The sequence below is a fragment of the Cryptomeria japonica genome, chromosome 11, assembly GCF_030272615.1.
Source record: "Cryptomeria japonica chromosome 11, Sugi_1.0, whole genome shotgun sequence".
NCBI classification, from domain to species: Eukaryota; Viridiplantae; Streptophyta; class Pinopsida; order Cupressales; family Cupressaceae; genus Cryptomeria; species Cryptomeria japonica.
In genome coordinates, this window is record NC_081415.1 from 398,867,658 (window position 1) to 398,879,829 (window position 12,172).

The 12,172-nt window shown below is 39.0% G+C and overlaps 1 protein-coding gene across 4 annotated transcripts in view; it reads right to left on the reverse strand.

Moving 5' to 3' along the window:
• LOC131071590 (pentatricopeptide repeat-containing protein At5g02830, chloroplastic) overlaps positions 1-12,172 on the reverse strand; it is a 278,239-nt gene that overhangs the window by 169,513 nt on the left and 96,554 nt on the right. For 3 of the 4 annotated variants that reach the window (XM_058007493.2, XM_058007496.2, XM_058007495.2), the window contains exons 3-4: positions 859-1,063; positions 615-722 (exon numbers count right to left, since the gene is read on the reverse strand). In XM_058007493.2, the coding sequence (XP_057863476.2) occupies positions 615-722; positions 859-1,063 (313 nt within the window). The remainder of the gene's footprint in view (positions 1-614; positions 723-858; positions 1,064-12,172) is intronic. The other variant, XM_058007494.2, reaches the window with a different exon arrangement.

Consider the following 12,172-nt stretch of genomic DNA (forward strand, 5'->3'; position numbering starts at 1 on the left):
AGAACAAATAGGCTATGTAGGTGATGGATAAATAATTGCAGGACAGAAATGCAAATAGAATAAGCAGTCAAACTTATCAAGCATCATACCATAGTAGCAAAGATAGTTGCTCCAATGAGACACCAATTACTAAACACAAAGGTGTCCTCTGGAAGATGACTAAGAATGGAATTATTATGTTACCAAATGCAATGGTTCTTTATGATGATGGCTCAAGAAGTTAACCGTTCAAGAAAGCAAGAAAAATTAAACTTCCAACAAATTCTAAAATGTTATACATGACCACAGAAAGAGACCATACGTAGTTGAGCGACAGAAGTCAATGTGAATTTGGATGCAAGGAAGCCATAAATGCAGCATAATATAGAGATCAAATGAGACTACCTATTCATAGCATGCATGAATGATCATTTTGACTGGTCTGTGAGATATTTTAGACTTTACATGACAATTATACCATATCTAGGAGACAATCGTGCAACAAGTACATCCGAGAAGAGAAAAATTACTCAATTTTTAGGGGCAACTTGGCTTCCCAAATCATATATAAACAAAAGTAAACTACCCCAATGTAGAGATAATAAAAAAGTGGACAAGTATCTTTTGAGATTTACCTGCATATGTTTGTATATTTGCAAAACAAAATTCAAATTCCCTGCATTGACATTCATGATGCTATTGTACACAAAAACATTTGGAGTAACCTTCTGATTGAGCAACTCCTGCATAATAAAGGTAAAATTATAACATTATAGAGAGGCAAATCATAATAAGGGTATTTTCGGAAGTATTTTGTTATTAGTACAGGCAACAGATAGACTTCATCAAAGAAAGAGGCATGTAGGATTTCTCACCAACCTTGAAGATAATTCTAGCCCTTTCAGGTTTCCCACAGAGACCGCAGGCATCTATTATATCACGATATGAATACATATTTGCACTCATAGCTTCCCTTTGAGATCTTTGAAAAGCAATCAAAGCTGACATCAGGTCACCTTGCTTTCCAGATTCACGAATAAGAAAATTGAACCAAACATGGGGTAGTGGAAGAAGATCCACATATCTGCAGCCAATATTATTGCAGCATTAATAGTCATAAAAACTTTATCCCGCAATTCTTTTCAACACATCTACTATTGTTTCACCTTAAGCAACATGATTTAATTAAGCAAGGAAAACAAACCAAACTATATTGAGCTGAAAATTCCACATGGTTGGAATCTGGATTCCAATTCCTAAGGGTAAGTAATCACATGCTTGGGAAGAATGTATCATGTCCAAATGATAACCCTTACTAGAAAGTAAAATGCCATCTCCCCTGAAACTTGGAATTTAATTGAACTTATTTTTAATACAGAAGTTAAATTAGCATTTGATTATTAATGATTATAATTTATTAGTAATAACCACTTAGATATGATAATGTATTGGTGTGAAGATTATATTATTATTTTAATCATTGTTTAATTTGGCAAAAAATAAGGACTTAATGACTAGTTAAAAACCAATGCCAACAACGATTAAATGTTTAAGATATGTGATGGAAGGATCCCTCAAGGAAGTTAAAGAAGAAAAGACATCATGGGAAAAGAGGTATTTCAGTCATACGTAGCATATGGGAAGAGACTCCACACACACCAAATTCTCTAGATTTGCATTATTATCTATCATTACCATGCATGTGTTGGCAATTTTGATGATTGATGCTGTGATTGTCATTGATGGACACACACTTGATTTGAGATCACTTTTTGTATGTATGAGTTAAAGCTCAACCGGTATTTGTTCCAACCGGTATGATGTATTATAGTCTTTAGACTATCGGTGTTTTGCAGAAAGTGTTTACCGGTCTCAAAGCGGTATGAAGACCCCAAGCGGTTCGAGGATCTCAAGCAATACGAAGAAACGAAGCGGCACAACTCATATTTCCCAGTCTTCACTTTGTCTAACCGGCAACCGGTATTTTGTATGAACCGGTAATACTCTGTGATGAGTTACCAACCGGCATTTTGTGATGAGTTACCATCCACCGATTGTTTGACGGTGCCGACACTCTGGCAGTGCTTTTTGTGTCGTGTTACCAAATATGTCTAGATGCATTGAACCTAGGAAATTGTATTGTAATCCTATTGGACCGACCGGCATTTTGTGATGAGTTGCCATCCACCGATTGTTTGACGGTGCCGACACTCTGGCGGTGCTTTTTGTGTCGTGTTACCAAATATGTCTAGATGCATTGAACCTAGGAAATTGTATTGTAATCCTATTGAACCGACATGAAATCAGATTCCTTTATAAGGACATCATGTCTAGGGTTTTAGGTTATTGCTAGGGTTTTAGGTGGTTGATGAGTTTTTGTAAGTGTGAATACAGAAGAGAAGTTCAGGTTTGTGAGAAAAAGTAGAGTATGAATGTGTTGAAGACTGAAGTAATGCTGGAATGCATTAGGAACGAGCTATCAAGGATCTAATCAAGCAATCTATGCTATTTGCTAGATCACTCACTTGTTGATTACTCACATCTTCGACAAGTCTGAAGCCCTTAACCGGGTAGGCCCAAAAAGCTTTTTGTAAATCCTCTAACAAGGTGGTTCACATCTATGAATCTAAAATCCTCTAGCAAGGTAGTCTTTAATCGGACATATCTCCTAACAGAGATTGAGATTCCTAACAGGATCTGCTCTGGTAAAGAACATTGTATGACCTTAACCGGTCTGGTTCCTATTCTACAGATAGTTACTTGTGAGTTTCATCTCACCGTGGTTTTTCCCATTTGGGTTTTGTTGTGACCATTTCACACATCGCCCCATTTGAAATGGGGACCCCCTCTTTTTGCTCGTTTTTGCTCGCCTTTCGCTTTGCTTTTTAGGGTTTTGGTAGTTCGTCAGTTGTCTGGATTTAGGGTCAAGCCTTAGGGTTTCCGTTACTGTCTTTTCAGGCCAGAGTCCAGTCAGTCTTGAGAGCTTTTTAAGCTTCCTTTTGTAGGATGCAATTTTGAATGGAATGTATTCGCCAGAATGGTCTATTTTCAATTGGAATTTTGAATGCAGAGTCTTAATTTGTCTAAGTGTTGATGATGAAAATGTGAATTTTATTCAATTGAGTAATTTTGACCTAAATTTTGAGTTTTTTGATATTTGATCCTGGGCATGGGGAATGATTTGTTTTTGCCTTGTGAAGTGATTAAACTTGTGAAATCATGATATTTTGGCCTGTAGGAGCAAAATCGCTCCTGTCCCTCAGTGAAGGACCGGAGCTCGTTTTCAAAAATCTTACTATCTCTGCAGGATCAAGATGATTTTTCGAATGGAAGTAGTAAAGAAAGGCGTGATCTTTCCGTTGAATATAAATTGAAGAATTTCACGAACACAGAAATGCCTCAGGAAGCAAAATCGCTCCTGTCCCTCAGTGAAGGACCGGAGCTTAAAATCAAACATCACCTCGTCCTTGCAGGATTTTAACAACTTGACGATTTGGAGAGATCCAAGGGAGTGCATTTTACCAGATGAATATAATTTGAAGGCACAAACATGAAGAAAAGTGGACCAGAATGCCAAGATCGCTCCTGTCCCTCAGTCAGGGACCAGGGCGAAATCCATTGTAGCTCCCGTCCCTCTCCTAGGGACCAGAGCGAAATTCTTCATAAGGCATGTTTTAAACAAAGATCAAGCAAGTTTTAAGTTTGATGGCAAGAAAGGAGGTGAATTGAACCCGTTGAAGACAAATTGAAGATTACAAAACATCTACAAGGGACCCAAATGCCTAAGTTCGCTCCTGTCCCTCAGTCAGGGACCAGAGCGATTTTTACCTTTGACAAATTTCTTGCCAAGTAAGAGCAAATTCCAAGGCATGGATGAGTGAAACGGAGCACTACAAGACCATTGAAGATAATTTTTGAAGTTAGCAAAGTGAGATGAAGCCTACAAGAGCAAGATCGCTCCTGTCCCTCAGTCAGGGACCAGGGCGATATGATGGTTATATTGCCTTTCCTCCAAGTTCAAGACACTCCAAGACGAAGTACAAGGTGGTGAGGACGTTTTAAGGCATCTCAATGAAGAACGAAGTATCCAAAGTCGCCAATGTTGAAGGAATTACACCAAGACACCCAGTTCGCTCCTGTCCCTCAGGCAGGGACCAGAGCGAAATTTTCATAAAGGCCTAGATTTTGAAAGTTTAACAAGTATTAAGCGACCAAGAAGGATCAAAGGTCTTCATTTTACACGATGAAAGTAATGGCAAGTTGTTAAAAGCAAGCATGAGACCAGGACATTGATGATCGCTCCTGTCCCTCAGGCAGGGACCAGAGCGATATTTATCATATTGGCCAAATCCTTCCAAAATCACGTTAAGTCAAGATCATGCGAGGTGGTAAAGGGTCTAAGGTATCTTAAGAAGGTGATATACAAAGGTTTCAAACGTCAAACGACTATCAATTGAGCCAAGGAAGCTATATCGCTCCTGTCCTTCAGGCAAGGACCAGAGCGATTTTCATTAAATCATTCATTTTCCTTCAAAATCAAGACAAGGCAAGGATAGGCAAGATCAAAAACATCATTTAGGAAGCAATGAATGAAGAAGAAAGGTTGAAAGATGACAAATTTTGGCTAGAGCTTCAAGATCGCTCCTGTCCCTCTCCAACGAACCAGGGCGATAATCTTCTAAACATCGAATATGCCTTGTAGAAGACAAGTGAAACAAGCGTGGAATGGAGAAACAATGTCATTGCTTGCCATATAAAGAGGATGGGTGATTAAAGAAGCGAGATCAAGGAGAGAAACACCAGGATCGCTCCTGTCCCTCACCAAGGGACCAGGGCGATATTTGCTAAAACACTTGTTATCCTTCGAAGATCATGTCAAAGCAAAGTTACAAAGGGTTTAAAACGTCGTTTGGAAGGCAATGAACGAGGAGTTAAAATCAAGAACGAAGAATTTCAAGTAAGAACATAGGGATCGCTCCTGTCCCTCAGTCAGGGACCAGGGCGATGAGGTTTGTATTTTTCATCTTCAAATTTTGGCGCCAAAGCAAACATTTTTTTGAATTTATTTTAAATGCTAAATTCAATAAATTTAAAAATTCAATTAAATTAGCATTTAAAATTTGCGCAAGATATTAATTAATTATTTTTGCCTTGTAAAAAAAATCGAATTTGTTAAATTAAAAAACGATGGCAATTAATTAATTAATTAATTATTAATTAATAAAAAATCAAATGGAGCACTTGGATTATAAGGTCGGCCTTTGTTATTTATTTAAAATCATCTTAAATTGCCTAATTTTATACAAGTCGGCCTCAAGGTAATTATGGTATGAGCGCCTATAAAGGGAGGTGAAAGATTGCATTTTTACATCGTCGTTTAATCATTTTTTCATGCGATTTGAGGAAGACAAAAGAGAAGTGCGAATTGTATTCAAGGTGGTGCGAATTTCATTTCAAGCAAGGTGGTGCGAAACATTATCAAAGGAGAGTACGTGCGAACCTTAGTTTCCATTTGAGCGAACTTGCCAAGGACATTGAAGATCACGTCAAAGACTCCAAGGGTGGCGAAGTTGATAAGAAGGACGTTTGTTTGAAGATCACGTTGAAGGCTTCTAACGTTAATTTTTGCCTAGGCGAATTCCTCTATTTTGCATTCTAGAGTTAGCTCTCAAGTGAGGTATGGCGATATGGTTTTATCGTTTTAATTTTGAATTGTTGATCGTCATAGCTTAAATTTTAAATTTTGAAATTTTGAATTCCAGTTGCTCAATCGTTTTTAGGAAATGATAACTCAAAGACTTATCATGAAGTTTCCTAAAATTAATCTAATCTATGTTATGCATTGCAATATCTAGTTACTTATTATGAAATGTTGTGTAGGTATGGCGACCCCGAAGGCGGGAGCATCCACCAGTCGTCCAGCTCTCATGAAGGAAGATCAAAAGACCGAAGAAGTGGAGACCAAGATCGTGTCGAAGTGGAGCAACATTGGAGATACTAACTTGGGCAACTTCAGCACGAAGAAGTTTCGAGATGTCCCTTACATTGGCAAGCCATCACCTGTCGCCTGGAGGATAATTGAAAGTGGCATCATTAAGGCGGCCGGCTTCCCTCCAGCAGTACAATGCCATGAGTTGATGATCGAGTGTGCTCGTCATTATGATCCTCAATCCAGAACAATCGTGTCCAAGGAAGGAAACACTTTAGCTTATCTTTCAGAAGAGGCTATAAGTGAGGCTTTCCATCTTCCAGAGCACAGAGATATGATATACAAGAGCATCGAAGGAGCCAGGTCCATGTACGAAGATGATCCAGATGCTTGCCTAAGCATCATCAACAAGAACTGGTTACTCAAGAGTCGTCCTCGCCTGAGCAAGATCCCGAACACACCACATAGGATTGATTTCCAGGAGGAGTACAGAGATTTGATTACAATGCTCAACCGAGTCACAGGAGACCCTCAAGCTTTTTACTTTGAAAAGTGGATGTTCTACTTCATCCAGGTGATAGTTCAGGGTAAAGGAACAATTCATTGGGCTAGGATGATTAGCCATTGCTTGGACGTACAGTTGAGGAGACTCAAAGCTACCAAGTCCTTCCACATGAGTTCATACGTTATCTATGCCTTGATCAGGAGCTTCGAGTACGCAGGACTACCTCACAGAGGAGTGATTGGAAGAGGACCCGGCGAGGTCAGAGTTTGTGATTCCTCTGTCTACTTGCATCATCCGCCAAGAAGCAACTACAAGTTAGTTAATGATACCTTCACTATGAACATCACAAGGACGTTGCAAGGCGGGATTCACAACAGATTATCTCAGGATGCACAGGAACTAGTAAAGAGGTACGGTGCTTGGTTTATCCAATTTCCGAAGTTTACTTATATCAGAGTTCATGGATGTCCTTCACCTCCATACATGTTGCCAAGATATCCGACAGACAGAATTGTGTTACTTGAGGTAACAAGACAGTTGGCAGCTTATGCGAAGGCATTCAGACACAGACATGGAAATGGAGTTCCGGTACCTATCATATTGGGCAATTCAGTTGAGGTATGTCCTAATGCTTTAGCCATGGATGACGCAGAGAAGGAGTTGGCTTTGTATTCTTTTTCATCCTTTGCCTTGAGAGAAAGCTTTGATCCACATGGATATATAGAGGAGACAGTCAATAGGAAGTTTAAGCATGAGTTTCAGATTGAAGATTTTATGATGAATCTCTTAGACGATCTTGAAGTGAAAAGAAAGATGCATTCTAGATTGCCTTTGGATTTCATCAGGAAATGCAAGATTTACAGAGTGGCCGACCAAGCTCAAGACAGTGGCAGACATCTCCAGTCATCCTATGATCGAGAAAGCAAATCAATAAGGTTAGATTGGAATGAGCCTGAGATCGTGGATCTAGATGCTTCGATGGCTTCAGTCTTGTCTTGTACTCGCAGATGGGTTGATGTGCAGCATCAAAAGTTGAGAGAGCAAGGCATAGCTATGACGTTCACTTTGGAAGAGAAGCCAGCCGAAGGTGGAGCTAGTGTAAGCGAAGGTAATCCTAATCCTAGAAATGCAAGTGAGGGCAACCTTCGAAGTGCAAGTGAAGGCGATCTCCATCCAAGAGGCTTGAAGAGGAAAGAGAGACCTGGAAAGAGAGAATCTTCCAAGAAGAAACAAGAGGCCAACCGAGATCGTTCATCCGGTACATCTTCTCGACAAGAGAAAAGGACACTTGAAGTGGAGGAGTCTATGGAGTCGATGGTTCAGAATGATAAAGAGGGGCAGGTACCTCAAGGGTCGCCAAGTGGATCTCTCCAAGATTATGAGTTACATGAAAACAAGAATAATGACGAAGTAACATCTCCTCACAGAGAAGAAGAAATATTGCATAAGGAAATACAGGTCAAAGAGACAAGATCAGCTATCCCAGATTGGTTAAAGGAAAGATTAACGAAGGTGATTGTAATCGAGGACGAGGACAATGTGATTGATTTGGAGAGCCTTGTTGGACATTCCCAAGAAGTCACACAGAAGAGAAAAGCTACCAAGATGTCCAAGATGATTAGAGATGAGACTGGATCCAGAAAATTACAGATAGCTACACCGGCGGTGGACAAGTATGAAGGGGAGATTCTAGCAGAGGAATATGATGTAGAGACATTTGAGCTAGGTCCATCCACAGCCGAGCAGACACTAGATGATGCCACCGATTCCTTTGAGGCATTGAAGGACAAGCTTAGAGAAGAAATGGAGAAGAGTAGAAAGCTCGAGAGAGAGGTCGGTGCATGGAGAACATATTTCAGCCATCTCAATCAGCCTTTAGGACGTCAGGATCCAGCAAGATCACCTATACGGGCACTTCCCCTTCAATCAATTGGTGAGGCAGAGAGATTCAGGAGTATGGTCCAGCATATGAGTACTTGGATGGATAAATCTCATACAGTTGCCTTAGAATTTGCAACAAGGATGATGAAGACTATTCATAGGGCTATTCAGGTTCTTGAGATCATCCACAATTTGATGATAACGGTAGCCGCTTTTGCTCATACCAAGGATGTTATCATTCCTGTCTTGAGAGTAATTAGACAAACATCGAGGAAGGTCTTAGCGCAGGAAAAGATTATGGATGGAGGACCTCACAGTTTACTTCAGTGGTCAACCTTACTCCAGATGAAGGAAGTTCTCTTTGAGGACATCAGTACTAGGTGCAGTCATGTTGAGGAGGTGATCAACCCGATCCAGGACAGAGTATTCGAGGTACTACGTACCATTCTTGGCAGGAGGATCGAAGTTGAGACAGATGTGGATTTGCAAGAATTGGAAGATAGAATCAAGGTCATCTTTTGCAAGGACGTCAATATCACAAATGAGCAACAGGACCAGATGTTTGCTACCATGCTCCTGATTGAAAAGACTAAGGAACTTGAACTTACATGGGACGCAGCTCTTCTAGATGCATTTGATCAGGTCATCCACTTGGAAGAAAGAATGAAGAATCTTCCCGAGATTCCAATTGCTGAGATCGAGGGAATCGTATCAAGATTCATTGCATATGCTAAAAAGGAGCATTGGAAAGGGAATAAGATTCTAGATGAGAGGTTGTTATAGATGACATGGCACCTTAATTGTCATTGGTCTATGTCTCCTAGATTTTCGTGCCAAATTTATAATTGGCTATGCATTTAATGTTGTGCAATAAAAGGGGAACTTTTGTAACAAACCCTAATTAGGGTTTAGGTGTCATGATCTTGACCATTGATCTGCTTTCAATCTGGACCATTCATTGTAATTGAGGATGCTATTTATATCCTCATTTTCATTTCATTTGTAATAGAGATAGTTAAGAGATTAGAGAGAAAGTTTGATGTATTAGAGAGATTAGAGTTTTAGAAGCAATTTTACTTTTGTAGCAAGATTGAGTTTGAGGAAAGGAATTCAAACAATTGTTGTATATGATGACTTTGAAATCAATGAAATATTGAAGTTATGGTGTTTTGTTGCAACTTTCTTGGTTATCTTCATGGTTGTTCAATTTACTTGAATCATGCTCAATCAAAGTAGTGTGTTAATTCGAAGGACATAGTGTGAGACTTGATCTTTGGTAGGGTTCGCTTTCCAAACCACTAGCTTCTTGCTGATTGTAGGAACGCCTTGCGTGGTCAACTGGAGATATTTGAATCACTTAACCTTCAATCATTATTGTATCTTGGATATGTACCTTCGTGGTAGTGTTTTTGATCTTTGATGCATTGAAAATCATTTCGTTACCTTAGAAGATCGCACCAATTTCAATTAAGTTGTTATTTTATGGCAAAATTGAAGTTGGTTGAATTTTGCCAAGTCTTGTCCACATGAAGTCATTCTTAGGGTTAGATTAGATTAGACTTCTTGCAAAACCCTATCCTTTTGTCATTTTTTGAAAGCTTCTTTAATTTAGCAAAGACTTTCGGAGTGTAGGGCCCCTTAAGAACACAGCAAATCACATCATACCGCTGGAGCTTATCCACACGTAGAGACCCTACTAACCAGAACATTGGAGTCATCCTAACTGATCCTTCATGCGAATCTTCAGCAATTAGAGACTTTATTCAAGAGAGGATAAGATGCCTTTAGGTATTTTATTTTGTGTATGATGGTGTACAAAATACACGTCAATAGGTTTCCACGTCAAAATCTCTTGTGTTATGGTGATTCTGCTTCTGTGGGTGAATGCATTATTTGCTATTTGGTTTGCATGTGTGCTAACCGGTTTGTTTGCTAAACTGTTTTACCGGTTTACTGCTAGACTAGTAAAGTGTTTAAGTACAGAGATTTTTGGCATACTAATTCACCCCCCCCCCTCTTAGTATTCATCAGCATGATGTATTTGATTCAATTACTTCAATTGGTTTGTTGGTACATGTGTCGTAGTGCTTGTCAAACAGTTTCATGACTATTTCTGATGATTGAACTATCCTTAGGGCTATGTCAAATTTAGAACAGCAAGTTGTAAAGCAATCCATTTGAAATTTAAGACCAAAGAAATAAAAAGGATTGATTAAAAAATCATGCTAACTTTTGCAATGTTCAGAAAAGGTTAAATGTAATAAATGACATGCAAGGGCATTCAAGAATCAAAAACCATTTCATTGTTGGAAGCTATTGCAATCAATATTAAAACTTCAGATTAACAAATATTTGGCAAGTTTCCCAAAACTGAATATCGGTGGGCCAAAATAAAGCTTACTGGCCCATGTCACCAAACTTAGCTAGTCTTGCCAAGTTTATGACAATTTTTCAAAAACTTGTGCTCTTTTAAATATTTATCATTGTTACTTGGAGACACAAGTATTAGTATAGGGATAGGGTTGGGAACACCAATCAAATTAGAGTAGAGCAATAAACGAATAGATAGCTATACAATATAAATGTAGTTACCAGAAACTGTGGGTACCAAGTGAAGAGCACTCAAATATACTGAGAGGGAGGGGGCCCTCTTGTGACCTTTTCACACATTGCCCCATTGCAAAAGGGGACCCCCTCTTTCCTGCTTTCCGCGTTGTGTTAGTTTAGGGTTTCAGTAGTAGATGGCAATTTTGAGCTTTTCAAGTGCCCGAGTCTCAAGTTTTGATATGATCATGCCTAAGTGCTATTAGGGTTTTTTAATTTTGAATAGGATCAAGCATGAGAAAAATGTTAAAAGTCTAGGTGATCCTAATTTTGTCTAAGTCTGGACTTTTGAGCGATATTGAGTTTAAATGTGTTCAAGTCAATGATATTTTCGTGCCTACGCATTAAGAGGTCCTTTAGGGGTTATTTTCTTGCTCCTAAGAGGTGATTCAAGTCAAAATTGCACTTTATCCCGATGAAATCCCTATTTTCTTGCTCAAATTTTGATAAATTTGGCTAAGTCCCGATGCGTAATGATGAAATTTGACATGTCTAAGTGTTCTTGAGTGGGAAAATTATTAAAGTCCTGATGGAAATCCATTAAATTGAAGTCTAAGGGACAAAAATCTTGATGAGGGGCGTTTTTCCCCCAATTTTGAACACATTTCCGATGACCCATGATTTTCCCCCACTCAAAATCCTGATGGAGGGAGATTTTCCTCCAACTATCCTGACATTTGTCCTGATGGACCACGTTTTTCCACTAGGGGGCCCGAATTTTGTATAAGTGTTGGAAATTATCTTGATGACCCACGTTTTTCCCTTGAGATGAAGTATGAACATTAATGCAAATGAAATTGCCGATCCAGATGGAGGTCGATTTTCCCCCATGTCAGTTTATGAGCAAATTTGATGGACTTTAATGCAGATGATTGTCCTAATAGGTGGCGAATTTCCCCCAAGCCTGATTTGTGATGATTTTTGGTCTAGAAATTTATGCAAGTGGGGATCGATTTTCCCCTAAGGCACTGTGTGATGAGTTTTGATGAATTTTCATCTGGATTTTTATCCAGATAGGGGTCATTTTTCCCCTGGAAGCAATAAGGACGTTTTGTGATAAATTTTCATCTGGATTTTTATACAGATATGGGGCAATTTCCCACAGGTGGCTAAATTTTGATGAAGTTTGAATTAAATTTAATGCAAGTGGGGTCAAATTTAATTGTTTTTGTATTGACAAACGATTATTCAATAATCAACAACAATAATTTAATGATTTGCAATGATTATTAATGATTAAATATTTTCCTAAGGCAAATCAACTTTCCCCAGGC